The sequence below is a fragment of the Lemur catta genome, chromosome 5 (genome assembly GCF_020740605.2).
Source record: "Lemur catta isolate mLemCat1 chromosome 5, mLemCat1.pri, whole genome shotgun sequence".
In the NCBI taxonomy this organism is placed as follows: Eukaryota; Metazoa; Chordata; class Mammalia; order Primates; family Lemuridae; genus Lemur; species Lemur catta.
Genome location: NC_059132.1, coordinates 101,992,931 through 102,017,097, shown reverse-complemented (window position 1 = coordinate 102,017,097; position 24,167 = coordinate 101,992,931). Strand labels below are relative to the sequence as shown.

Sequence of the window (24,167 nt, the reverse complement as noted above, 5' to 3'; positions counted from 1 at the left end):
GGGGGACAGGAACAGGGATGAAGGATGCTTGAGAAGATGGGAGGGCATGGAAATGAGGGGATGGAAAGGTGATGGTGTGGGTGATACGGTGCAAGCTGCACCGGATTAGAAGTCAGAGACCTAGGCCTGTGCCACTCTGTGCTGCCAGCCAGCCATGTGGCCTTGGCAGAGTAACTGTGTGCCCCAGTTTCTCCATCCACGCCGTGTGAGTGTTGGAGCAGATGAATTTAAAAATCTTCTTTTTTCAGTTATTGGACTATTTGATTCTAATCTAAAGTATGTAGGCAAACCCATCAACAAAGTAACCAACCAACCAATCAAACAAGCCAAGAGTCTTATAGTGGAGGATAAAAAAAACATTGTGCTAATTTTACAGAGGGATTGAAAGAGACTGCTAGAATTTCAAAAAGACAATGTCATAGCCAGATCGGGGACAAAGGTAATTTTGTCATCTACTTTAAATATGTCTAGAAAAAGTGCATTTGGAGACCAGGATAACAGAAAAGATGGGACTAAAATGTTTAGGCTGGAATTAACTTGGGGCCTATGCCTGACAAAACGAGATTGGAGAGAAAATGATGGATCCAGGAGAGACTGAGAATGTAACAGCAGGAAGATTTGAGAATATCTCTGTTAGTTATTTTCCTCTCATTTTAAAATTTGAACAACCAACGTGAAATTTTAGCATCTTGAGTTGAACAAAGAATATTGTGGGGCAATAATATTGACTGATAACTTATTTCTGTATAGGATTTGTGATTTTTTTTTTTACCCATGTATAGACCCTTAGGAGGAAATTTATTCAAGGGGTACATGTGATTGATGGAGAGTTAAAATCGAGCACGTTGTGCAGAGCTGTTAACTTTGTCTCATTGGTTGGGTTATTCATACTTCAGATGCCAATGGAAAGAATGAGTGAAAACATTCTCTAAAGATAACCAACAGTATTGTAGGGTGGTACAGGCCTCTTCAAGATTCTTTGGGCCTTCAGTGAAACTAAAATAAATCGTTTTTTTCTGAGCTGCAAGGGCTGCTGAAGTTACCCACAAGCTGAGATTGTTTAGGAAAGAAGTACAACTTCAAAACCAAGGAAGGAAAGGCCCAGTTGTGAGAACAAGAAAAGACTCGGTGGATGGATTGAAAGGACATCACTATGGAACATTTTAGGCTCTTAAGTATTTTTTAAATGACTAAATAAAAAAATTATTTTTTGAAAACTAGAATTCAGCATGGATTATTACCCAACGTACATAGAAAAACCTGATAAAAATATTGAAATCTCTGTTTAAGATGATGTTTAGGCAGAAGTGCACAGAAATAGTAATTTTTTCTATGTTTAATTATGTTGTTTTCATCCCCACTAAAGCCTGTTTCATAGCATGATTTCAGTTTTTCATATGATTTCATTCTCTGTGTTCATGATAATGAACAGAATTATTTGGTTATTCTCCAATCTAGAGGTGAAACTTAATTTGAACCAACAACTTTAAAAATAACTTATTTCGACTGGTTTGAACTTGAACTGACCTAGAACTGAATTAATTACATGTAATGAGGGCCCCAGCCAAGGTGCAATTCTGTAATATGCTTTATTACCAGCAGGGTTCTGTGAGAAGTACGGGTATGTGACAGATATTAGGACTTCAGGTCTAATGTACATAAATACCCAGCTTGCTGTTCTGAAAAATCTCGGTGAACATGTTTGTCCTAAAACAGATTCCAGCCTGTTTTCTTTTTATGAGGGCTCCCAGAATGGAATTTGGGAAACTGAATCCCTGAGATGAAATGCCATTCCCTTGATCCCAGCTCAACCCTTCCCTGTTTTTCTTATATGGAGTTTTCTGCTAATTGACCCTTTACTCTGAATACACATTGATCTTTATGGGTTCCTGAGTGCTGGGTTCCCACTTTTTAAAGCAATTATAAAGAGAAAACAGGGCATTTTCCCAGACATAAAACTCTTTCTCATTTCCCAGTGGGTCAGTTAATCCTAGGATATTGCAAAAGTTCAGTGAAACCTAATTCAATTAATTTCTATCACTTCATTCTCCCCCAGTTCCTGAGTATACCTCTGGCTGGGTAAGGAGGAATAAAGCCAAGCCTTTGGTCAATGTCAGATAAATATCTTTCTTCCAACATTTAGGGTGAATGATTTAGTTTTTGTAGTTGAACAAATGCACTATAGAGTTTTAGCAGCTGTTAGGATTTACTATGCCTGGGTTGCACTTTTGCTGCTTATTTTTAAGTGGGCTTCATATTTCATTGAATCTTATAGCTGGAATAGACCTTGGAAAACTTTGGGTCCAATGCACTCATTTTATATAGATGAAGCCCACAGAGGTTAAGAGACAAGCTTAAAGTCACAAAGCTGGTTAGGTGGCAGAGCTAGAACCCCAGTTTCCTAACTCCTGCTCCAGTGTTTTTGGCAACATATTAATATTTCTGAATAGGATATAATGACATTCTGCACCTCTGTCCAGATTCTTAGCGTAAAAATTTCCAAGAAATGCATGTTATTGTTGGAGATCTAAAATTTAGGGCATTTTATATAACTGTTACTTTTTTCTTTTTATTATGCACAATTTCTAACATATTTAAAAGTAGAGAGAATAGGAAAACAAACCCAATGGCTAGCTTCAACAATTTTCAATTTGTGGCTCATTGTGTTTCATCTACATCAGGGGTCCCCAACCTTTTTCACACCAGGAACCAGTTTCATGGAAGACAGTTTTTCCACAGACGGGTGTGGGGCTGGACTGGGGGGTGGGTCGGGGTGATTCAAGTGCATCACATTTATTATGTACTTTATTATTATTACATTGTACTATATAATGAAATAATTATACAACTCACCATAATGTAGACTCAGGGAGCCCTGAACTTGTTTTCCTGCAAGTAGATGGTCCCATCTAGGGGTGATGAGAGGCAGTGACACCTGAAGTGTGTTACCTATGTCCAGTCTACTCTATAATCTCGTTTTGGTTGCTGTCACTGCAGGAAACCCTGCTTCAAAAAGATAGGGTGTCGGAAATGGAAGCAGGCTTTTCAGTGTTTTTGTGGCAACCTCAGGAGTTTGAGACCAGCCTGGGCAACATAGTGAGACCCTATCTCTAAAACAAAAAAAGAATGGTGGGTGTTTTACGTCCACGGAAAGAGAGAGGTTCTGTAAAGGACTTTCAATATCACTGATAAAGCGTATCATGACTTTATAACCACTGAGGAATTTACTGGATAATCAGTTAATTTTTGAGTGTCTTAATTTCTTAATTCTCTTTTCTACTTAAACTAGTAAATTTTAATATGATGTTTTCCAAAGACATTGCAGCCGTTCTTTTCATATCCCTTTAAGTCATTTGTGTATCAGTATATTAGAGAAACTTGTCACTATGGAAAAGGAGAAAGTCCAGGTCACTTTTGTCGACAGGTCTCTGATTTTCTCTCAGTGTGAGCACACGTGAATACCTTAGGCTCCTAGGGTGCAGTTTACTGGCACGAGATATAAAATATTTTATGATTAGAAACATGTTCTATTCACAAAAAATTATATTCCAGGGAAGGACTTTAGAGGAAACTGGTTGATCCTTTTGTGGGGCATGGTTGATAAAGTGTTTCTCGTTTCTTCTGCTCCTTTTACATTTCCTTAGGGGTGGAAGCCAACAGCAGGTTTTGAGTGACTGTCACATCGCATTCGTACCTTTCGATTGGCGTGGCATTTTGTGTCGCAGAATATAGGCTACCAAACAAAAACGTCCTCATTGCTTCTCTGCTGTCCTGAGAAAGACATGGATTTTGTCAAGCCGGCTAAAACCAGAAGTGTTCACGGAGACGTTTCCTTTCTTAGAGAAGAGTTGGGAGAGTTGGGTGCTGGGAGTGAGAGTCAGGAAGCAGGGTTTCCCGAGAGCAGCGATCAGTGGAGTGGACTCCCCGAGCACGCGGCCCGGGCACCGCCTTCCCGTCACCCGCGTCCCAAGCCAGCAGCGCCGGCAAGCGTGAGCCGAAACTAGTTTAAGGCTCGCTCTATCTGGGTCAGACTGACTTCCAGGGCATGACAAAAACCCGTGTCCTGCGGTAATTGGGGCCACAGATGTACCTTGTGATTTGCTTAAAATGTTTCCTCCCCCTTCTCATCACAGCCGTAGTTGTCCCCCCCACCCCTCACCTTTCTGAGTTTGGAAAAAGTCCTCCTTCACCTTTTGTACTGTTTGTTGTTGCTGTGTGTGTGTTTGTTTTACCTTTTCTCTCTGCCATTGGCTTTGGCTGGTCTAAGAAGGACAGTATTTCAGAAGAGAGAGAGGGGGGAATTACGCAGCCGATCGGTCCTAGAGTGGAAACAGCTGTTTCGTGACCGGGCTGAAGGCTCGGCTGTCCAAAGGCCTGCTGCTGTGGTCACTGCCTCTTGCCTGCGGCCTCCTCGCCGTGTTTGAGTTATGGTGATTCTAGTTCTGTGCAGGGAGACAAATGAGGCCCCTCCATCGATGGGGGCTGCGTGGGGGCCGGGCTGCCTCATATTTGCTTTGTTAGTGGTGCTGAGGAAGGAAGAGGAAGCTCCTCGGCTTCTGGAAGCTAAACAATGTGGACGTCCAGCCTGATGGATGAGTGCGTTTCTGTATCTGCCTTTGCTGAGAGTCCATTTATCCAGGGTCCTGCTCTTTCAATACGTTGGTGTTTAATGCTCTGTGGGGTTGTAGGAACTCTTCCTTTAAAATATGCATGTGTTTTTAAAATTTCACTCATGACAATTGGCCAATAGCCACATGCCTAAAACCAGTGAAGAACCTTGGCCCCGTTTATAACAATGCTTGCATGGAAAAGTACTTTAGGAGTTCCAGTGTCAACGTGCATCTCCTCTACGCCTGTCCTCTGAAACTGCTGGCCAGAGAAGGGAACACTTCCCTGGCTCCAGGCCATGTGTCTGCAGAGATGGGGGCCCAGTGCCAAGGTGGACCCCGATGATTCTGGGAGGGCTGGTTGTTGGATGGTGCAGATGGATGCAAGATAAGAGGCCTTAGGGTTGCTTGTGGCACAGCATAAAAGCTAAGGAAGGGCATCCTTGGAGATGGGTCTGGTACTTAAGAAATGCTTTGTCAATTGAATGTTTCTAACCAGGGGGCCACCTGGATTTTTCAGTAGTACAAACTTTGAGAATAAATCCTGCCTGCATGTCCGTGAGTTCACTGAGGGTACTTGGGGACACAAGAGAAGGGGATCGAGAGCTAAGGTGTGAACTGTTACTGTGTATCCGCAGGCCTGTTATAGGACGCTGCTGACAGCACTGCCCAGGTGCAGAATGAAGAGAGAACCAGACTGGAATGAGGCAAGAAGTAGCAGGTGAGAGACAGGAGAGACCAAGTCTTTTTCTTCACCCGTCTGTCTCTGCAGCACCCTTTTCCCGCTGAACAGCACCTCCCAAGCACCGGCGTCTCATCAGCTGAACGCAGAACAGACAGTCCTCAGTGACAGCCCCGTCTCTCCCTCCCTTCCTCCCACAAATGCGCGTTTCATGCCTTCTCCATGCTAGGCTAATGCCAGGTTCTTGAAGAATGAGTTCCTATCCATCCTGAAACCCTTTCCATGGTGGGTCAGCTCAGTGCTGCCGCGTGCACTCTAGCACCGCGGGAAGATGTCATAACCAATAGAAACCATTCACGTCACAGACATCACCGACTTACGCCAGCTATTACAGCAGTTTTTGGAGAGATGAAGTCATGTGTCCTTAGAAGGGAAAAACTTTCCACCCAGTTGTCCCAAAGGCACCGTAAGAACTACTGGAGGCCATGAATCTACCTGCCTTTCCCCTTTATAATCAGACACGTGACTAACGACTGAACACTTTCCTAGTGGTCAGCAGGCACCCTGCTGAGCACGCTCCATGCGCTCTTACTGACTCCTTCCCACAACTTTAGGGGAGCGCGATTTCTCCCATTACCGTGAAGGGAACGATGGCTTAGCAGAGATTTTGGACTTTGCTCAAGGTTATGCATCTAGTAAGTGCTAGATCCAGGACTTAACATCCATGCTCCAAAGCCAATGCTCTTTTTAATACTGTGGAATGGTAGGCACATGCCTTGGGCCCATCTGTTTCTTGAGAAAAATACGGTGTTGGGGACCTCCACTTTTTTTTTATTCATCTAAGACAACTTCATGTTTCAAAGGATGAAGATGCAAGGCTCTGAGCAAGAGCCATCTTTGACTCTGCTGCCCAGACAGTAGCTACCGTTTACAGCGCTTGCTCCTTACCGGGCATTGTCCTGAGCGGTTCACATGTATGAACTTATCTGAGCCTTACAGCAGCCTGGAGAGCTCTGTTAGCCCCATTTTACAGTTGGGGAAATTGACGCCCAGACACGATCACACAGCTAGTCGGCGGCCCAGTGTATTTCACACCCTGAATTCTACACCCCCTGCCTCTCTGGCATGCCACCTGGATCCCAGCTACCCTGAACCCCATGTCCTGTTTCCTCCTGGCCTTGGGGGGCCTGGGGAGGAGGCCTTCGTGAGGGAGGGCCCACGGCTGGTGCCGAGGCAGCACAGCTGTGCTGGGACCTGGTCGTGTTCTCTTGTCTGCTCCTTGCCAACCTGTGGTTACTTCTTACTCTGACTTGCTTATTTCTGGGCCCCGGGGTTTGGCAAGGAAGAAGCCAGAGGCTCGCACAGTCTGCACAGGGAGGAGACAGAAGCTGGCTCCTGTTAACGAGAGTTAAACATGTCAAGTGCTACTTTTTCCCCACCCCTTTCCTCCGCTTCGTTCCTTTGGATAGTGCTCAAACCACGCAATTATGCCTGTGGCCGTGAGGCAGAGCTGATGTACCACTTGTTCTCTGGGCACGTTTGGCCTTGTGCTAGGGAAGGGGGCAGATGCTGCCTTTCTCTGGAGCACAGAAAACAAGTTGGCATCTTCCCGTGTAAGGGAAGCACAAATTTACCCAAAAGGGAAGTTTTGCTTTGATAAACTGCCAAAGACGTTCTTGATGCATGATTGGACCGTCTTTCGCTTGGTTTATTTTTTTTTCCTTAGTGAATCTGGCTTTGGTTTAGGAGTCTGAAGACGTGAAGGGATTCTTCTCAACAACCCTGATATGGGTTGAATCAAGCCATATTGCTTTAGCAAAATCCTTGCAGGGAAATCTTTATCCTGGCAAAATTCTGAAGGGGTAGTCAAGAGAACTGTGTCCCTCGGAGGCGGCTCAGGGCCATTCTCCCTGCTAGTCCCTGTCCTAGACCTTTGAGTCCTCTAGGGACCCTGCAGCTGTGCACACAGCACAGTCTGGAGCCTCTTGCCCTGTTTCTGTGGGTATAACACACCCCTGCATTTTTGAACCCTGATCATGTGGACGCTGACAAGTGCATAAAATCACTTTCTGTTATGCTTTTGTATTTTAGCTGCTGAGGTTGTGGTGGTGTGGACAACAGTCTGTAGTGACATGTAAAAGCACATGGGATGCTCTTATAATCGATAGATACTTAGGATATACTTCCCCTCTCATCCAAGGCAGTTACTTGTCGCTTATTACAGAACCTTAGTTGAAGATGGCACATGTGTAGTTGTTACTGCTCATTAGCATGGAGGTGATGACTCCATGGAGACATTGATTTGTCGGTACCAAACAGGGATAGATTCCATTATACCTAGAACTTAAAACAATTTAGGTTTAAAAATATATCATAGCTCTGGAAAAGTCTGTGGAAGGTTCATCTCCAAGGACTTGGTGATGTCTTAACAGAGCATCTAGGGCCAGGAAGCCAGATCAGATATCCTTTGGAAATCAGACTCTCAGATTTGGGAACCATATCTCTGAGTTCAACTTTCTCTTTCTTTTATTACCTTCTGGCTCTTATCATAACTTCTAATTCAAATTAGGCCTAATCCCATTTCTGGAATATTTCCCCTCATTTCTACTGGGAAGCCCCAGGGATAGGTAGTTCCCTCACTGGCCCAGAAGTAGGGCCCCCTGGGAACCCATTTGTAGGTGAGATAGGTGTGGACTGTCGGAGCCAGTCTCGTTTGTGTCCTGAAGCACGGTCCACGTGTAAAATGGTAGGACGTGTCCCTGTCCTCCCTTGCCAGTGTCTTCAGCTTGGTTGGCCTCTTCAGAATGGTGCTCCCTTGTTCTCTGGGGGATGGGAAAGCAAGTGGGAAGAAAAGCCCAGGTCTTGCAAGTTAGGCTGGATTTCATGTTCTTGTTACTGGAAGCATTCGCCGTCATATGCAATAACCTGAGCCAATTTTTAAAAAAATAAACGGAGTCATAACAGAACCAATTCAGTATATGTCTGGCCAAAAATTAAATTTTAGTAGCAGATCTTGAGTCTTCACCCTTGTGGTCAGGGATGAGAAAAGAACAGATAGAGATAACCCCAAACAGTACTATTTTACATTTAAAAAATATCTGATCATACAGGTAATTTTTCTTATCTCCCCACTTGGATTTATCTGTTCTTCTTATAAAGCAAAATTTGCTTTTTTTTTTTTTTTTGACTAGTCTCCTGCCACTAAAAGTGGGCTGACCATATATCCCCTTTTGCCCAGGAGGGTACTAGTGTAAGCATTTTTTCCTAGTGTAATTAATAGCATCCTTCCTACTTTAAGAAGCATCCTAGGTGAATAATAAGTAATATATCAACTCTAATGAAAGCTATTGCAAACTATTGTTAGGTTATAGTTAACCCTCTATGTTTGAAATAGAACTTCCACAGCACCTTTAACATATCATATGAATAATAATAGGGAGATTTAAGATTATCCATAAGCCTAAATACTTAAACTGCTAAAAATATTGAAACGAAGTTTAAAAAAATCTTTCAACTGGATTTAGCAGAAATTATTAAGTAATAGCATCTCTATATTTTTCATTCTATATTAATATTGGAAATGTTATTAGTAATTATTAAGTGATATCACATAAAAGTCCTATAATTTGCTGGAGTTAAAGAAGTGGTTCTTAAATAGAGTCTGGAATTTAAATATCTGGGGCCTTTTTTTTACAATTATTGTAATTTGATAAAACAGGAAACTATTTGAGCTTTGCTTCTTTTTTGATATATGATTTTAATTGTTCATGTATAACATTTCCTTAAATTACAGGAAGCCACATGTTGGAAAAAGGATCCATCCCTTAAACTCCATCTGTGTAATGGTGTGGTTTTTCATTGGCTTGGGAAGCAGCTCTGTGGTGACCTGAAAGCAGAACTGAGAAAAGAAAACTTTTCAGATTGATTAGTCTGAAGGAGGCGTGTGGATTTAACTCTCTAAATCTCATGCACCATCTGTATAAACGAGCTAGGGAAGTCACTTGAGTCATCTGGATAAAATGCGTCTTTTATTTTACGTGCACATAGATTCATAAAATCTTGTGAATAAGACAACCTTAAAATTTGGGGGGTATTCGGGCAAAATGAAGATTTATATAAACTTCATTCAGACTACACAAACAACAATTAAGAAAACCCTAAATCTAGTGACTGCTCACTTCAGGCGATACAGAGGCAGTGGGGTGAGGCAGGAAAAAAGATCCTGGACTGGGAATCTCAAAAATGGAATTCTAGTTCTTCAAGATGCGTGTGACCCTGGGCAATCAATTACTGTCTCTGAGCCTTCATTTTTTTCATCTTTACTTACGATAGCAACTCTGCCTCTCCTGCCTTGCTTGTAGGGCTGAATAGACTGTAAAGTCCTATGCAAACATCAGTCATCATTTTTCCTTAGCTACAAGATTTCTTACCTATCAGTGGATATGAGGGAAAATGAAGTAGACATAATAGTGTTTCTTTATGATCTTAAATCCATGGGCATTTGATTCACCTCTGCTAGGAGCACAGCACTGAAGAGGGCCTAAAATTAGCACGTCGTGGCACACTTTATTGAGGGCCTACTTTTTGAAAGGCACTAGGCGTAAATGATTAATAAAGTGAAGTCTTCCCTGGCCACTCCATCCTAAACTGCAAACCTTCTGTCTCAGTCTTCCTTCCCTGCGTCATTTTCTTCCATTATACTTATCACTATTTTATATTCTATATGGTTTACTAATTTATGTGTTTATTGTTATCTCCTCCCATTAGGATGTAGATCCTTAATGACAGAAGATTTTGTTTCTGTTGTTGTTTTGTTTTTAAACTTTGTATCCCAGTACCTAGAACCCTTATTAGCACATAGCAGGGGTTCAATGAACAAAGCAGTCGTTGTCTCGAGCACCCAAGCGAGGGAAGTAGGCAGGCATTTTTGCATGGTATTACGTTGTATTGCAAAGAGGTGGGCACTGTAAAATAGGAAGGGGACCTATTGTTATATAAACAGGATGAAGGCTTCTAAATCTGCAGGGAAATGGGAAGACAGAGAGGGGAAGAAGATGGAAAGTCTTTCAGAGAGCTGACCTCAGTTTGAATCTTGAAGGATGGATGGGAGTTTTCTAGGAGGCAGAGGAGGTGACAAGGCATCCTACGCCAACAGGGCAGCTCCTAAGAGGGCCTGAGACAGGAAACAACATTGCTGAGGAATGTGCCTAGTTGGATATATTATGCTCATTGCAATGAGTGCCCAGTGTGATTCATTGGGGCATCAGGAGAAAATGTGAACTTTCTTGCATTTATCATGAACTGGTTTTTGTTTTTTTGTTTTTTTTTTGAGACAGAGTCTTGCTTTGTTGCCTGGGCTAGAGTGCCGTGGTGTCAGCCTAGCTCACAGCAACCTCAAACTCCTGGGCTTAAGCGATCCTACTGCCTCAGCCTCCCGAGTAGCTGGGACTACAGGCATGCGCCACCATGCCTGGCTAATTTTTTCTATATATATTTTAGTTGGCCAGATAATTTCTTTCTATTTTTAGTAGAGACAGGGTCTCGCTCTTGCTCAGGCTGGTCTTGAACTCCTGACCTCAAGCGATCCCAGAGTGCTAGGATTATAGGCATGAGCCACCTCGCCTGGCCTATCATGAACTTTTAAGTAAAAGTACAAAGGAAATGATGTATTAAAAATTGATACCAGGACTGGCGGCCCTGTGCCATCTTTTTCCTTTCAGTGTATGGTCTTCCATTGCAGTTTATCTGTGCTCATTAAATGGGTTTATAGCTCACATGATCTTCCCAAGTTTGTAATGGGATGGGGTGTAACCATGACAATATTTTCAACTGCACAAAAGTCCACCGCTTATCTTATAGCAAAATACTTCAAGGACTTGTTCAACATAAAGAATAAGGTATGCATTTTTCTTTATAAAAGGGTGAGAATTACACTTTTGCTTGACAACAAGGTTAGTGCCAGTCACTATCATCTGAACAAACCACCAATATTGTGATTTTTAGCTAGTCTTTTGGGGTTAGTCAGATAGGAGCTGCATAGAAAAGTTTACGAAGATGTCACAGAGAAAGTCTTAGATGGTCCAGTAGAGAACTTGTTCTACCTATTGGAGCTTGGAAGAAGCAGCGAAAGTTACATTTGTTTACACAAGGTAACCCTGAGATGAATGGGGAAAATTTAAAGATTTACTTCATGAATTGTTAAAATTGTCAATCATGTAAATCAGGCAATTAAACTTCTATTCTTTTCCCTCAACTTGTGAAGAGGTTCCGTGACACAAATCAACTACTGTTTCATTCAGAAGTTTGTTAAATTCCATGTGAGAAAGGCTGTTATTTGTCTGTTTGGGTTTCAGAAAAACCTTAGGTCTTTATAGAAGAAGTCTGTTCTCTGTGAGAGTTTACCTGCTTGCTCCTGGCTTTGTAAATGGTATTTTGGTGCCATCTTTGTTTACTTGAAGCCTTGTGGATATACATTTAAGTTGTTCAAATGAACAAATATAGCTGCTGCACATGCTAATTTGCAAAGACAGTATTTTGGTATGAGACAGCTTAAAAATTGAGACAGCTTAAAAAAGGTGATTGCAAAGCTGGACTTAGGGCCTATAGACCAAGGTCATGGTGAGCTAGTTTCTTTTAGTTAGAACAACCTGATTATGAACTCTTCTGATTCTGATGAAAATATTTTAATCATTTTGGGGACAGACTTGAACGCTTGATAAAAGAGCCTCATAGATATTTTCCCAAACAAGGCAGCAGTAGATATGTGCGGAATGAAAACAGATTCTGAGGTTTGCTTCAAGTAACGAGGTTTATAGAACAGAAGTCAGCTAGGACTTTCACAGCTAGAGGGGAGAAATCAATGCCTGGCTTCAAAGCTTCAAAAGACAGGCTGACTCTTGCTAGGAGCTAATGCAGCTGGTGACTTTAAGTTGAACCCAACGCTCATTTATCATTCCAAAAATCCTAGGGCCCGTAAGAATCATGCTAAAGCTACTTTGCCTGGGCTCTATAAAGGTAACAAGAAAGCCTGGATGACATCACATCTGTTTACAGCATGCTTTGCTAAATATTTTAAGGCCATTGTTGAGACCTACTGCTCGGAAAAAAAGATTTCTTTCAAAATATTACTGCTTATTGACAATGCACCTGGCTACCCAAGACCTCTGATGGAGACGTACAGGGATATTAATGTTTTCATGCCTGCTAACACAGCATTCATTCTGCATAGCCCATGGATTGAGGAATAATTTCAACTTTCAAGCCTTATTATTTAAGAAATATATTTTGTGGGGCTGTAGCTGCCATAGAACATGATTCCTCTCATGGATCTGGGAAAGTAAATTGGAAACCTGGAAAGGATTCACCATTCTAGGTGCCATTAAGAACATTCGTGTTTCATGAGAGGAGGTCATGAATATCAACATTAATATTAGTTTGGAAGAAGTTGATTCCAATTCTCATGGATGACCTTGAGGGGTTCAAGACTTCCATGCAGGAAATATTAATAACTGCAGATGTGGCAGAAATAGCAAGAAAACTAGAATTGTAAGTGTATCCTGAAGATATAACTGAATTGCTACAATCTCATGATAAAACTTGAATGGATAAAGAGTTGCTTCTTGTGGATGAACAAAGAAAGTGGTTTCTTGAGATAGAATCTACTCCTGGTAAAGATGCTGTGAACATTGTTGAAATGACAACCAAGGATTTAGAATATTACATAAACTTATTTGACAAAGCGGCATCAGGGTTTGAGAGGATTAACTTTAATTCTGAAAGAAGGTCTACTGTGGGTAAGATGCTATCAACAGCATCGCGTGCTACAAAGAAATCTTTTGTAAAAGGAAGAGTCAATCGATGTGTCAAACTTCACTGTTGTCTTATTTTAAGAAATTGCCACAGCCACCTCAAACTTCAGCAACCACCACCCTGATCAGTGAGCAGCCATCGACATTGAGGCAAGACTCTTCACCAGCAAAAAGATTACAAAGGCCCAGATGGTCATTAGCAATTTTTAGCAATAAAGCGTTTTTAAATTAAGGTATGTGCATTTTTTAGACATAAGGCTATTGCATACTTAATAGACTACAGTAGTGTAAACATAACTTTTTTATGCACTGGGAAACAAAAAATTTCGTGTGACTTGCTTTATTGCAATATTCAATTTATTGGAGTGGTGTGGAACTGAACCCACAATATCTCCAAAGTCTGCCGGTACTAGGAAATATTCTGAAGTAGTCCAGTAAAAGATTTCTACTTGCCTTTTCAAATTATTCATAAATAAGTGAACGTGCTTACTTAGGACCACAGAGATAATTTCATATGATTAAATTAATGCCTTTAAACAGGGGAGCCAGTGTGGAGATAAAAGTTCACCCCATCAGCGTTCTGCTGGGCGTGGGGGAGAGGGGTGCTGGGCAGGTACCACTCCTTCACTGTTCCTGCTCACACGTTGCCAGAGGTGAGATGAGAAGAAATAAAGTTGTAACTAGCAGTTTGGAGCCTGGGGTAAGGAAGACAAAGACACATTTTGCAAATGTGCCCTGTGGACAAAGCCTTGGTCAGTTAGCTGTTTTTGGAGGTAAAAATATTCCAGTGCATATGTATATGCATATGAATGTATGAGTATAGATATTAATTTCACAAGAAATCCCTCCAAGTTCCCACCTCACGAGCCCCTGAAAGCCCCAGTCGTCCAGGGACGTGCCCTTTTCCATCTGCTTCGTAACCTGGGCTCCACACCAGGGTGTGTGTGTATGTGTATGTGTGTACTTTTTTTTAACTACTCAGCACATTTGTCAAATTAAACTGTTAATTTTTTGGCAAATCATGTTTTAGGAAGAAACAGAAACATAAATTACTGTCAGATTTAGAATTCTGATTTTTATTTAGTGAATGTTGTCATCACAAAGTTCATGCACATATCGCATATATATGTAAATACATACACACCTATTTCCTTCCTGTTTATGGCATCTTACCAAACCAAAGTCATACTTTGGCAGATAAAAGAGGCCAGGGGCAGTTTCAGTGTGATGACCCTGAAAATTCCAATTTGACAGTGTCTTTTCATGTACAAATTTTTAAAATTTCATTGTCATATTTTTTTTTTTTTGTTGTTGCTGTTGTTGTTGCCTGTGCCTTTGGTGTCATATACTTGGTATACTTAATTTCTAAAAAGCAGTTTATACATCTGATTGGGAAGGCTTCAACCCAAATCTTCCCAAGTTCTTAATTAGGCCTTCATTAGTCATCAAATATGTGCCAGGCATTGCTAGCCACTGGGGATACAATTATGAACAGAACAGAACAATGAGCAACAATGAATAAAATAGAAAATGTCTTTTACCCTCATGGAGTTTACATTCTTGCAACTCTTAAATTCATATAACTGTAGGTCAATCTAATAAACTAAAGTTTTCAATGGAGAGAATTTCAAAGTCAAAATTCTCACACCTTTACCTTTAAGATTACAAGTCTAAAATCAATTACACATTTGAATTAGAGTCACAAAGCAAATCTGTCTAATTTAGTGTCTTTAATCTGTCTGAGATATAAATACTAAATATACACATTCTTAAACCTGATTAAAAATACCAAAACTATAAAAATCAATTTCCTTTATCTTTTAAAAATTTAATTCTAACTTTCCCAGTATTGAATCCTGGGGTTACAAAATTGAGCTTACTTGATGGACAGTTCATGACCCAGATACACTATTGTCTGAGGTAGATTTAGAGATTTGAATTGGGACTAGGGCCATAGGTATTGCAAATGCCCAGAGTGAATCTTTCCATAACACAGATGGACAGACTCAGTCTGAGTTTAATGGTGGATATAATAACAGGGAACTCCACATCCATTCTCTTCAGATCAAATTAGTTTTACAATATGCTGTTTGCTAGATTTAAGCCTGCCTGTTGTCTCCTGACTTGGATAAATTACTTAGGAGCTCATCCCTCTCCTGCTTTACCATCCAGTCCTATTCTGTTAACCCAGACTGTTTGCTGTCTGATTCTTCCGTGTCAGGTTGTTTGGCCATGGCCACTGGATGATTCCCCTCCCTGCAGTGTCTGCATTCCGAGGTGGCTGAGTGCAGCTGTAGCTCTTCCTCCCAAATAGCCTTCAGCTCACCTCCGTTCTTTCATATGAACTATTAATATTTTCTTAGTTTTTAGTGAAGTGTGATTCAAACTTACTTTCCAGAAATATTCCTAGCTGACCCCTCCCTTCAAACGAATTCGTCCTCTAAAATCTTTTTATGTAGAAATTCTCAAACTAGCACCCCTTCTTTGCTTAAAACCCTTCAGTGGTGCACACTGCCCTAGGAATAGAATGTAGCCTCCCATTCTTTGCTTGGGTGGCTCCTCATGCTGCAGGTCTCAGCTCACCCGTCATTTCCTGTACAGATTATTTTTCTTCATAGAACTTCACACTACTTGTGAATTTATTTGCTTACTGTATCACTCCCCTACTAGACCATTAGCTGCATGGGGCCATGTATGGTGTTCTGTTTGCTCAGCATCCATCGAAATGTTAGCATATACTAGATGGTCAATAATTACTTGCTCAATGAATATCACAGTTACCATAGCCATCATCATTAGCCTTAAGTTTTAACTATTATAATCATTCATATAACCACTTTTGGCTCATGAGAGGTATCGAGTAATTGTTGAATGGAATTGAGATATCTAAATGTCAGTTCTTCTACATTCATTAATATAATTATTTTTATTACCTTTATGGTCCTTTACACAGTTAGCCTTCTATAGCTTCTAAAGCTACAGTCTTTCTGTTCTTAGCAGTTCTCTTCCAGGAAAGGAGGCATTTCACAAAATGTGCCTTTTGAGGGACTATCCCCCAAAATGCCACTGAACATTACCTAATTGGTTTACAGTTAGTAATAAATTTTGATGAATGTAAATATAAGTTCCATATGATACTTAATGATTATTTAATTTACCCTGGGTGTTCCAAGAGATAGTTGCACAGGCCCAGGTTACAGAGGGCAGGTCTGAGATACTGAATGATGGAAACTCCAGTTCTAGGTTCTATAATGCCTGTGGCTTAACCCCGCCCCCTTCTGCCTGGTTCTCCAAGAACCTTCCTGCCTCCCAGAGAATTCGAGCCTTGGGATAGGACCAGATTGTGCTAGAACCTCCTGAAACCTAACCGTTTAGGCCGTGCTGGGTTGCTTTTTTTTTTTTTTTGGTGGCGTCAGCCTGCTTAGAGCATATCCCCATAAAGATTTAATATCTTGCATCTTGGCAGACGAAAAAAATGCGCAAACACGTCAAAATGCGATGTTGAAAAAAGGAAATCAGATTTATTTTTGTTGTTGTCTACAGCACCAAAGCATTTTTGGAAACCCGAATGGCGAAATAAGCGTTTTTGCAAAAACGGCCGGGGCGGAGCGTCGTCGGGGTTAGCGGCACTGGGGCTGGGTGCCTGTAGCTTGGCATGACCTCTGGGTCCGGGCCCCGCGTCCCCGGCCCTGGCCCGGGCGGCGCACCCCCCTCCTCCTCTCGCTCGCCGCGCGCATTGTTGTCCTTTAGCGATTGGTTGTTGGAACAGAAACAGCTGTGCGGAGCCGTGCCGCGTAAGGGGCTGTGGACTTGAATGCAGTGTAGCCGGCGGGTGGTGACTTACTCCGAGGATCGAGAGGCAGCGAGAAGAGCCGGAGACCACTGGCACTGCGTCTTCCCGGCGGTGCGGACAGGGCGCCCGGCGTGTGCGGCTGCCGGAGAGCTCGCGGTGGCGCCCCCTCCCTCCGGTCGGCTGACTTCGGGGCCGGCGCAGGTGGGCCAGGCAGGGCACCGCGGGTCTCCGGTTCCCACGGAGGCGAGCTCGCTGTCTCTGCGAGGGGGAGGGGCCATCCTAAAAATATGTAAATATCCGAGCGCCGACTCCGCGCTGGGCCACCAGCCAAGGTCCCAGCGCCGCCGCCACCGCAGGGTGCTTTACATGAAAATGAGAAGCCTGACACGATCCGCGCTCTGACTGAAGGCTGCTCGGTGATTAGCATGAGACTGGGCGGCTGTCCTGCTTCCTGCCCTTCACTAGCCATTCTGCGCGCTGGAGACGGAGCAGCCGTGCCACCGTGCGCGGGGCGGGCGGCGGGCTCCGCATCCTTGGCAGCCATGGCTCGCGTCGCCGCCTGGGCCAGTAAGTAGGAGCATGCATGTGTAGGGGGCACACGTGTGTCGGCGCACCCACCTACACACGGCACCCCACCCCGCGCCTCGCGAGGAGGAAGATTGACGAGGCGCTGCAGTCGCGGGGACGACTCGGGCTCTTCCCGGATTCCGCAGGAGCCCGCCTGCCGCAGCCGCGGTCCGCAGAGCCTGCTCCGGCCCCTGTGCACACGCGCCCCCGGCCCGAGCCTCTGGAATGAAGACCGCCTCCCGAGGACTGCAGGGGAGGCAGAGCCAGCCTGCGCCGGGGACTGCGGGCCGCGCGGCGGAGAGGCCCGGGGGGACACGACTCGGACGCTGTCATCCCCACGCCTCGCACTGAGCCACCCGGTGCGGTGGGTGCGCAGCCGCCCCTCTGGCTTCCTGGGCGCCCGATCCCGGGTCAGCCCCGGAGGCCTCGGCGTCCTCGTTTGCTTGAGCCTTTTGTGCGGTGGCTCACAGTTGGCTAAGCACTCCTGCGCTGAATCGGGCCATTGTCTGCGCTCCCATTGCTTTCACGCTGCAAGTCTCGGCGCCCCCACCCCGCCCGCCCCCTCCCCGCCTCCTCCTGGCCGGGGAGCCTCCTAACGTGCCTTTCCCCCCAGGAATCTGGAAGCTATAAGCCGGGCGGATTGCAAATGAAGTGTAATGCATTGTGGGACGTGTGTAAAATCGGAGCCTTCGCCGTGGGGGTGTGGGGGGGCGTGGGGAGGGCCGGACCCGCCGCTGGCGGTGTAGACGCCGACGAGGAGGGGCTGGGAAAATGTGCGCAGAGCCCGCCCGGGTCGTGCCCGCCGTAGACTGATGAAGCAGCGCGCTGCGCCCCGGCGCTGAGGCCCGGAGGATCGGGGCAGCAGGTCGCCCTCCCCACCATGAAGAAGACCCGGAGCACAACCTTGCGGCGAGCCTGGCCTAGCTCGGATTTCTCGGATCGGGCCTCGGACCGCATGAGGTCCCGCAGCGAGAAGGACTACCGCCTGCACAAGCGCTTCCCCGCGGCCTTCGCGCCCCAGGCTTCGCGGGGCTACATGACGTCAGGTTGGTAGCCGCGTTTCGGCCCCGGGCCGGGTCCGCGGGGCGTGCTCGGTGCCGCGGCCGGGTGCCTGCGGGAGAGGACGGGCGGTGATGGATGCGATAAGTTATGGGGAAAGCAGGAAAAAATTAGCTCACATCCACCATTTTGTACCTCCGCAAGATCCACAGCAGGCCCTCTCAATATGGGGTTTGAGAGCTATTAGTTAGGTAAAACGAGGGAGGGGGCGAGCCGGGCGTTTTGGCTGCAGGGAGATAAATGACTGCAAGCTCCGCGCTGCAGCCTCCTTGGGCTTTGTGGGCGAGCCTGCGTGCAGTGTTGCCTGCGGTGCCGGGCTTGCTCGCTCCTGCATCGTGGCCAGTTACCTTCGTGGGGATTTAAACAGCCCCCTTTTCTTAAAAGGGAACAGGTTCCATGCACAGTTCCGGATGGCTCTGCATACATCTCCGATTTGCACGCAGAGAACTGTGTTGGAGCTCATTGAATGCATTCTGTGGGGTAATGGTGTGTATGCGGATTGAATGCTCACATGATTCTGTGTGGATTTAACATATGTTGCTTTGAATTAGGTTGTATGGAAAGAATGGAGGCCGTATCATGTATTTGCACGTCAGACAGGAAGGATAAACAAAACGGTAAATGGAAGTGAAGGCTTCAAAAAACATTGCATCTTAAAATGCAGGGCTGTTAAAAGCATTTCCCCAAGAGCCAGTCATTTTTGGAGATACAACAGAATGGCTTTGGTTTGTGATTTGGGAACCCAGGCATAAAATACTCGAGGAAATGCTGAAGGAGGAAAATCCTGGTAATCTTTCGTTGCTTTCTCCTTACTTGTTGTTAACCACTTGTATGTCATGATGTGTAAGGCATCGATTTGTATTTATTTTTCATTCTGGAAAAAATTAATTTTCTTCTAAACACAATGTAATGGGAGAACCGAGATTTTATGTTATACCACAAACTATACCAAGTCATTCTAAGCCCTGTCTTAACTGGGAAGATTGTTTTAAGCTTGTGGTTGGTACTAATAGTCTGGCTTTACTATCTTTCTCCTAAAACAGCAGGTCCTTTTTAACTGGGGTCAGTATCTCATGCTTTAAAAATGTCTTGTGACCACATTTCCATGAATATAAGACCTAAATAAAATAACCATCTTTTTTATTGCAAAATCAGGCGACATAAGGATGTACTGTTTTGGCAATAAGTCTCCCTTGATTCTCTCTTTCATGAAAAGCCAAATTTGTAAAGGAAGTCACAACTGAAGTTTATACTTCAGTCATTTAAGTCACTGCTGTAGTTGCTATATTCTTTAGACTTGTGGTGGTAAATTTTGAAATACACCTAAATCCAAACCTAACCTCAAAACACATATGTACATAAACCCATGTCTGCACTGAGTGTCCAGATAATCCTGGGTTTCACGTACTTAGGGTTTGAATGTCTTCATTCCACACTTAGCAAGCAGTTCCCTCCTTTCTTGCACCTCTTAGGGAACCAGTACTAATACCAGGCATGAGGCTATGGGAGGGCAGGTGGCCATAATTGTTTCACCAGACCTGCAAGACTCCTTAATAATCTCAGGCACATTTCTGTGGAGCCTATTTTTATCTATCTTGACATTGCTTCATTATGATCATATTTTCATTCTTTGCAAAATAACTTCTCTGCTATTACTGGTGCTGCAAGGCATTTGTGAGGACTTGAGGAAGAAGCTTTTAGTTTTATTTGATTCTCTTATTTCCTATCTTGACTTGCAAATGGTAAGATAGTCTTACGGCGACAATGAAGGATAACCCCTTTCAGGTTGGTAGTTTTCTGTCCAGATTACTGCCAAGAACCAGAAGATCAAAAGGTAGTGGGGAGAAGAGTGATGTCATTCATTCAGCATTTTATAGACTGTCCCCAAGAGGTGAGTGCCTTGCTAGATTTTCATGAGATTATAGGGTTGGATGTGATATAGTTTCTGCCTAGGGAGGGAGGCCTATCATTTATTCTTTATTTTAAACGTTAGCTCATATATGGAATAAAAAACAGGTGTTGCTGCTAATGGAAGGAAATAGTAAATATTAAGACAAACACCTGCAGTGAACATTGGGAGGGTAGGTGGAGTCTTTCTCATGCACAACTTTTTGGGGGATGTGTTGGAGGGAGTGAATCATACCTGTTTCCTTTTCAAATATGGCTCCTTTCAAAATATGAGTATTGACCAAAATAGATGGTATATTGACACACTTTGAGATCATTTGTAAGAAGGTCTCTTCCCCCTAGGAAATGTAAAGGAAATCCACTTGTATCAAGTTAGTGACTGGATATAAATAGGCTTTGTCACATAAAATGGTGTGGAAAATGAAGCCACTTAGAAACACACGAGACTTTTCACATTTCTTCTATTTGTCCAGGCATTTGGTTTAATAACTACTCATATTATCATAATTTATTTTTAGTAAAAAGGGTTTTTTGTTGTGGGTAAATTTCCTAGGGTTCAAAGGACAAGATAAGCCTCTTCGGATATATACTAAATAATTTAAAATTACTTCAGTTATGAGACTGTTTTTAGAAACTGCCCCCCCCCCCCCCCCGGCAATATTCTTGAAAATTATGGGAAACAATCATTTTTTTAAAAAAATTTTAGAAAATGAGAGATCTTTGGAAATTTTTAGAAATAGATATTAATAGCTGTTCTTTTGGTCTAGCATACCTATCACACAGTAGGTACTTCAAGCAAAATTGCAGGCTTCTATAATGGCTTTCTAATGAGACAGCAGCCTTTCAAAGTCTTTTCTCCACTAATAAGTAATTACCACTGTGAAATGTGATTTATAGCAATAGGCTTGACATTTAGCCTTGGCTTTTCCTATACCTTCAGGATAAACTACACTTAAGCTCAAGAGGTTAGAACAGGCACCCATAAAACTAACGAGGTCTTGCAAAAGGACAGTTAGAGAATTTTGCAACTTTAAATCTCAAAGACCATGCCTTATATGACTGCTTAAGCTCCCAATTCCTGCTACCAAATCTAAAGTAATACTAAGAATTCACAAGCTTCCTAGCAACCACTGAGTTCACAGGCCATGAGATGAGTTCATTGTTCATCTTGAATATTAATTTCCCAGTGGTGGTTTCTGGGCAGAAGGGGGGAAAATCTTGCCTTTTGTTCAAATCAAGATGAATAATAAAATATGCATAGCATTATCTGAAGAAGAGTTGGGGTTGGACCAAATGGATGTGGAATCATTCTTCTACGTTTTCTAAAACTAGAAATTATGATATGCATTAAGTGGCGATAAAAGTAAAACTCCCCACGAAGAGGGAAATCTGTGTGATGCTTACTTAGTACTTCTATGTATGAAAACAGGCTCACATCCCTCCGTGAACTGATTTTCAAGGCCCTGAGCCTTTTGTTGGTGAAGCTGTTGGAGCTTTCTCTGTTAGAACTGTGTGAACTGTGACCTCTTCACGTAAATGATGCTACTAACTTTTATTTCACTTCACTCTCCCCTCCCCCAATCCTGGGGATGGGTGCTTCTTCATATGCCATATATAATGCCACCAATGTTTTGGGGACATTCTTACTAACCAAGATTGGACAGTGATTTTTTCCACTCTACAGATTCCCCAGAGCACGTTCATAAAAGGCTTTGCTTATGAATGAGAAAGCAAAGTCATGACGCATTTTATTTAGTTTGTTGTTTGTTTTAAATAGCATCTTAAAGAAATCAAGGAGACATTTTTTAATGCTATGGCTTTAAAGGATTTGAAAAGAAAGAGAAAACAAAAGTCCTACACTGACATCTGAAAATTGCCATCAGTTTTGCCTGCTGATATGATGAATATAATCAGTGGAGAGGAATGGCCAGCACCTCACCTTGAGTCATTTATTAGTTTTCATTTTATAGAAACTAATTCTGGGGCACATTTGCCTGTGTGTTCCAGTTCCTCATGTTATTTTAAGAGTTTTCTGAAAGTGGAGGGTGGATACTGGAGGTTCTAATCTGGGCCTGCCACAAACCAGCTGTGTCCCTGGCGGGTAACATGACCTCCCTGTCTGTAATGAGTCCTCCTGTGCCATGCTTCCCTTACACAATTGTGCTTCCCGGTGGCTCTGTAATGAGCGAGTGCAGGACTCCTGAGCACTTTCACATAAATCGTTAGAGAGAACCTCTGCCCTCCTCTACTCATTGAAGTCACATGCTCCCATATGTGGACAGAGTGCTCATTTTGCAGTGGAATCCTATTTCCTGTCATCCTCACATGCTACATTAAATGTGTGCTTCTTAGGGCTTGCCCCGGGGACCAGAGTAAGGGGGGCAGATGATAGATTAAGACCTGGCAAGTTATAATCATATGCAAGTTTTAATAAACAGCATCCTGTCACGTCCTTTTCCCTCTTAGCAGAGATCCATTTTCAGCCTAGCTGCTCCAACTGTGTTTTAATTTGAAACTACCTATGTTGACTCCTTTCATCAGGCTAGTGGAAGTGAGGAATATTGCACTTGGTAGTGAATGACTTTATTCTTTATTTCCCAGGAGAACATGAATGGGCTTACAAAAGGTCACCTCTCTTGGTATTTCAATATCTTTTATACTCTTTCAAACGTTTTTATTTGAAAAAAAGAATATGAGTATATTGTATAAAAACCTTAGTGTTTTTACACCTCCACAGCAATTCTGGTCTTAAATTCCCTACACCCAGAGACTCAGGACACTTCAGACGATCGTATGTTCTTTGGTATAAGATTGCTTAGGCGGACTGCAGGTATAAAACTAAGCAGCAAAATCTGGTTAGGTCCTTGCTAGTGGGATAATACAGTAACTTTTGAATTTAGGACATGCATTTGTAAATCAGTTGTAGAGAGTCTGTGATGCATAATCTATTAGGTATAAAGTAGAGGTTCTTGTCATTTGCGAGAGTTCAGACTATAGTCAACTCTAAATTGACCTTAGCCACAGTAACACAAGAAATAAAGGGCATGGGTAATTTTTAAAGTAGGTAATAAAGTTTTCCTTAAGTAGTAAATCCCTGGACTATTTTTATTAATACATTGACTGCCACACTAGAAGAAAAAAATTCTTCCCTGGGGCCATGGAGTTTTATTAAAATGAAACGATCCTTTCTAATTTGTTATTTTTTTATTGTTTTCTGTGTGTGAGTTATATGCAACATAATCCACGTTTTTAGAATTAAATTGTCAACATTAATTGTACCAATAAGAACATCAACAAGTAAAATTTTCACGAACCAACTGCAAGGTTCTGCTTCTCGTGGCCCTGGGCTCAAAACTAGCCTGAGTTAAATACAACTCACATGGCAGTCAGTGTGTTAAACACTGGAACGCACAGCCAGTTCGTCAGAAAATCCCATTGATGTCTACCACCTAAATATTTCTAAAATCTATCTCTTCCTCTTCAGCCCTGTTGTTTCAATGTTCTGTTCTGTTATAGTGTCTTCCAGACTGACCTCTCTTCTAGTCCTGTCTGTCCTCCATGTGTCCCCAGAGGGCTTTTACTATTCTGTTTTGGTTTTGTTATTTTTAAATCTCTCTAAAGCAAAATTGGTCACGCGGCCTCCCGTTTCAGTCTGCTCGTGCCCATGGATGAGGTGGTTCACCAACACTCTTCCTGGGATAACCTCCCCCACTCTTGCCACCTCTTTTTCTGTTCCTTCCTCC

The 24,167-nt window shown here is 43.1% G+C and overlaps 1 protein-coding gene across 6 annotated transcripts in view; it reads left to right on the top strand.

The window, feature by feature from the left end:
- Positions 1-24,167, top strand: part of STOX2 (storkhead box 2) — a 192,134-nt gene that overhangs the window by 71,050 nt on the left and 96,917 nt on the right. The window contains exon 1 of one of the 6 annotated variants that reach the window (XM_045552435.1): positions 16,914-18,503. The exons of the other annotated variants lie outside the window; for them this stretch is intronic. Coding sequence (XP_045408391.1) covers positions 18,338-18,503 — 166 coding nt within the window. The 5' untranslated portion in view covers positions 16,914-18,337. Of the gene's footprint in view, positions 1-16,913; positions 18,504-24,167 lie in introns of those variants that run through there. 6 annotated transcript variants of the gene reach the window in all.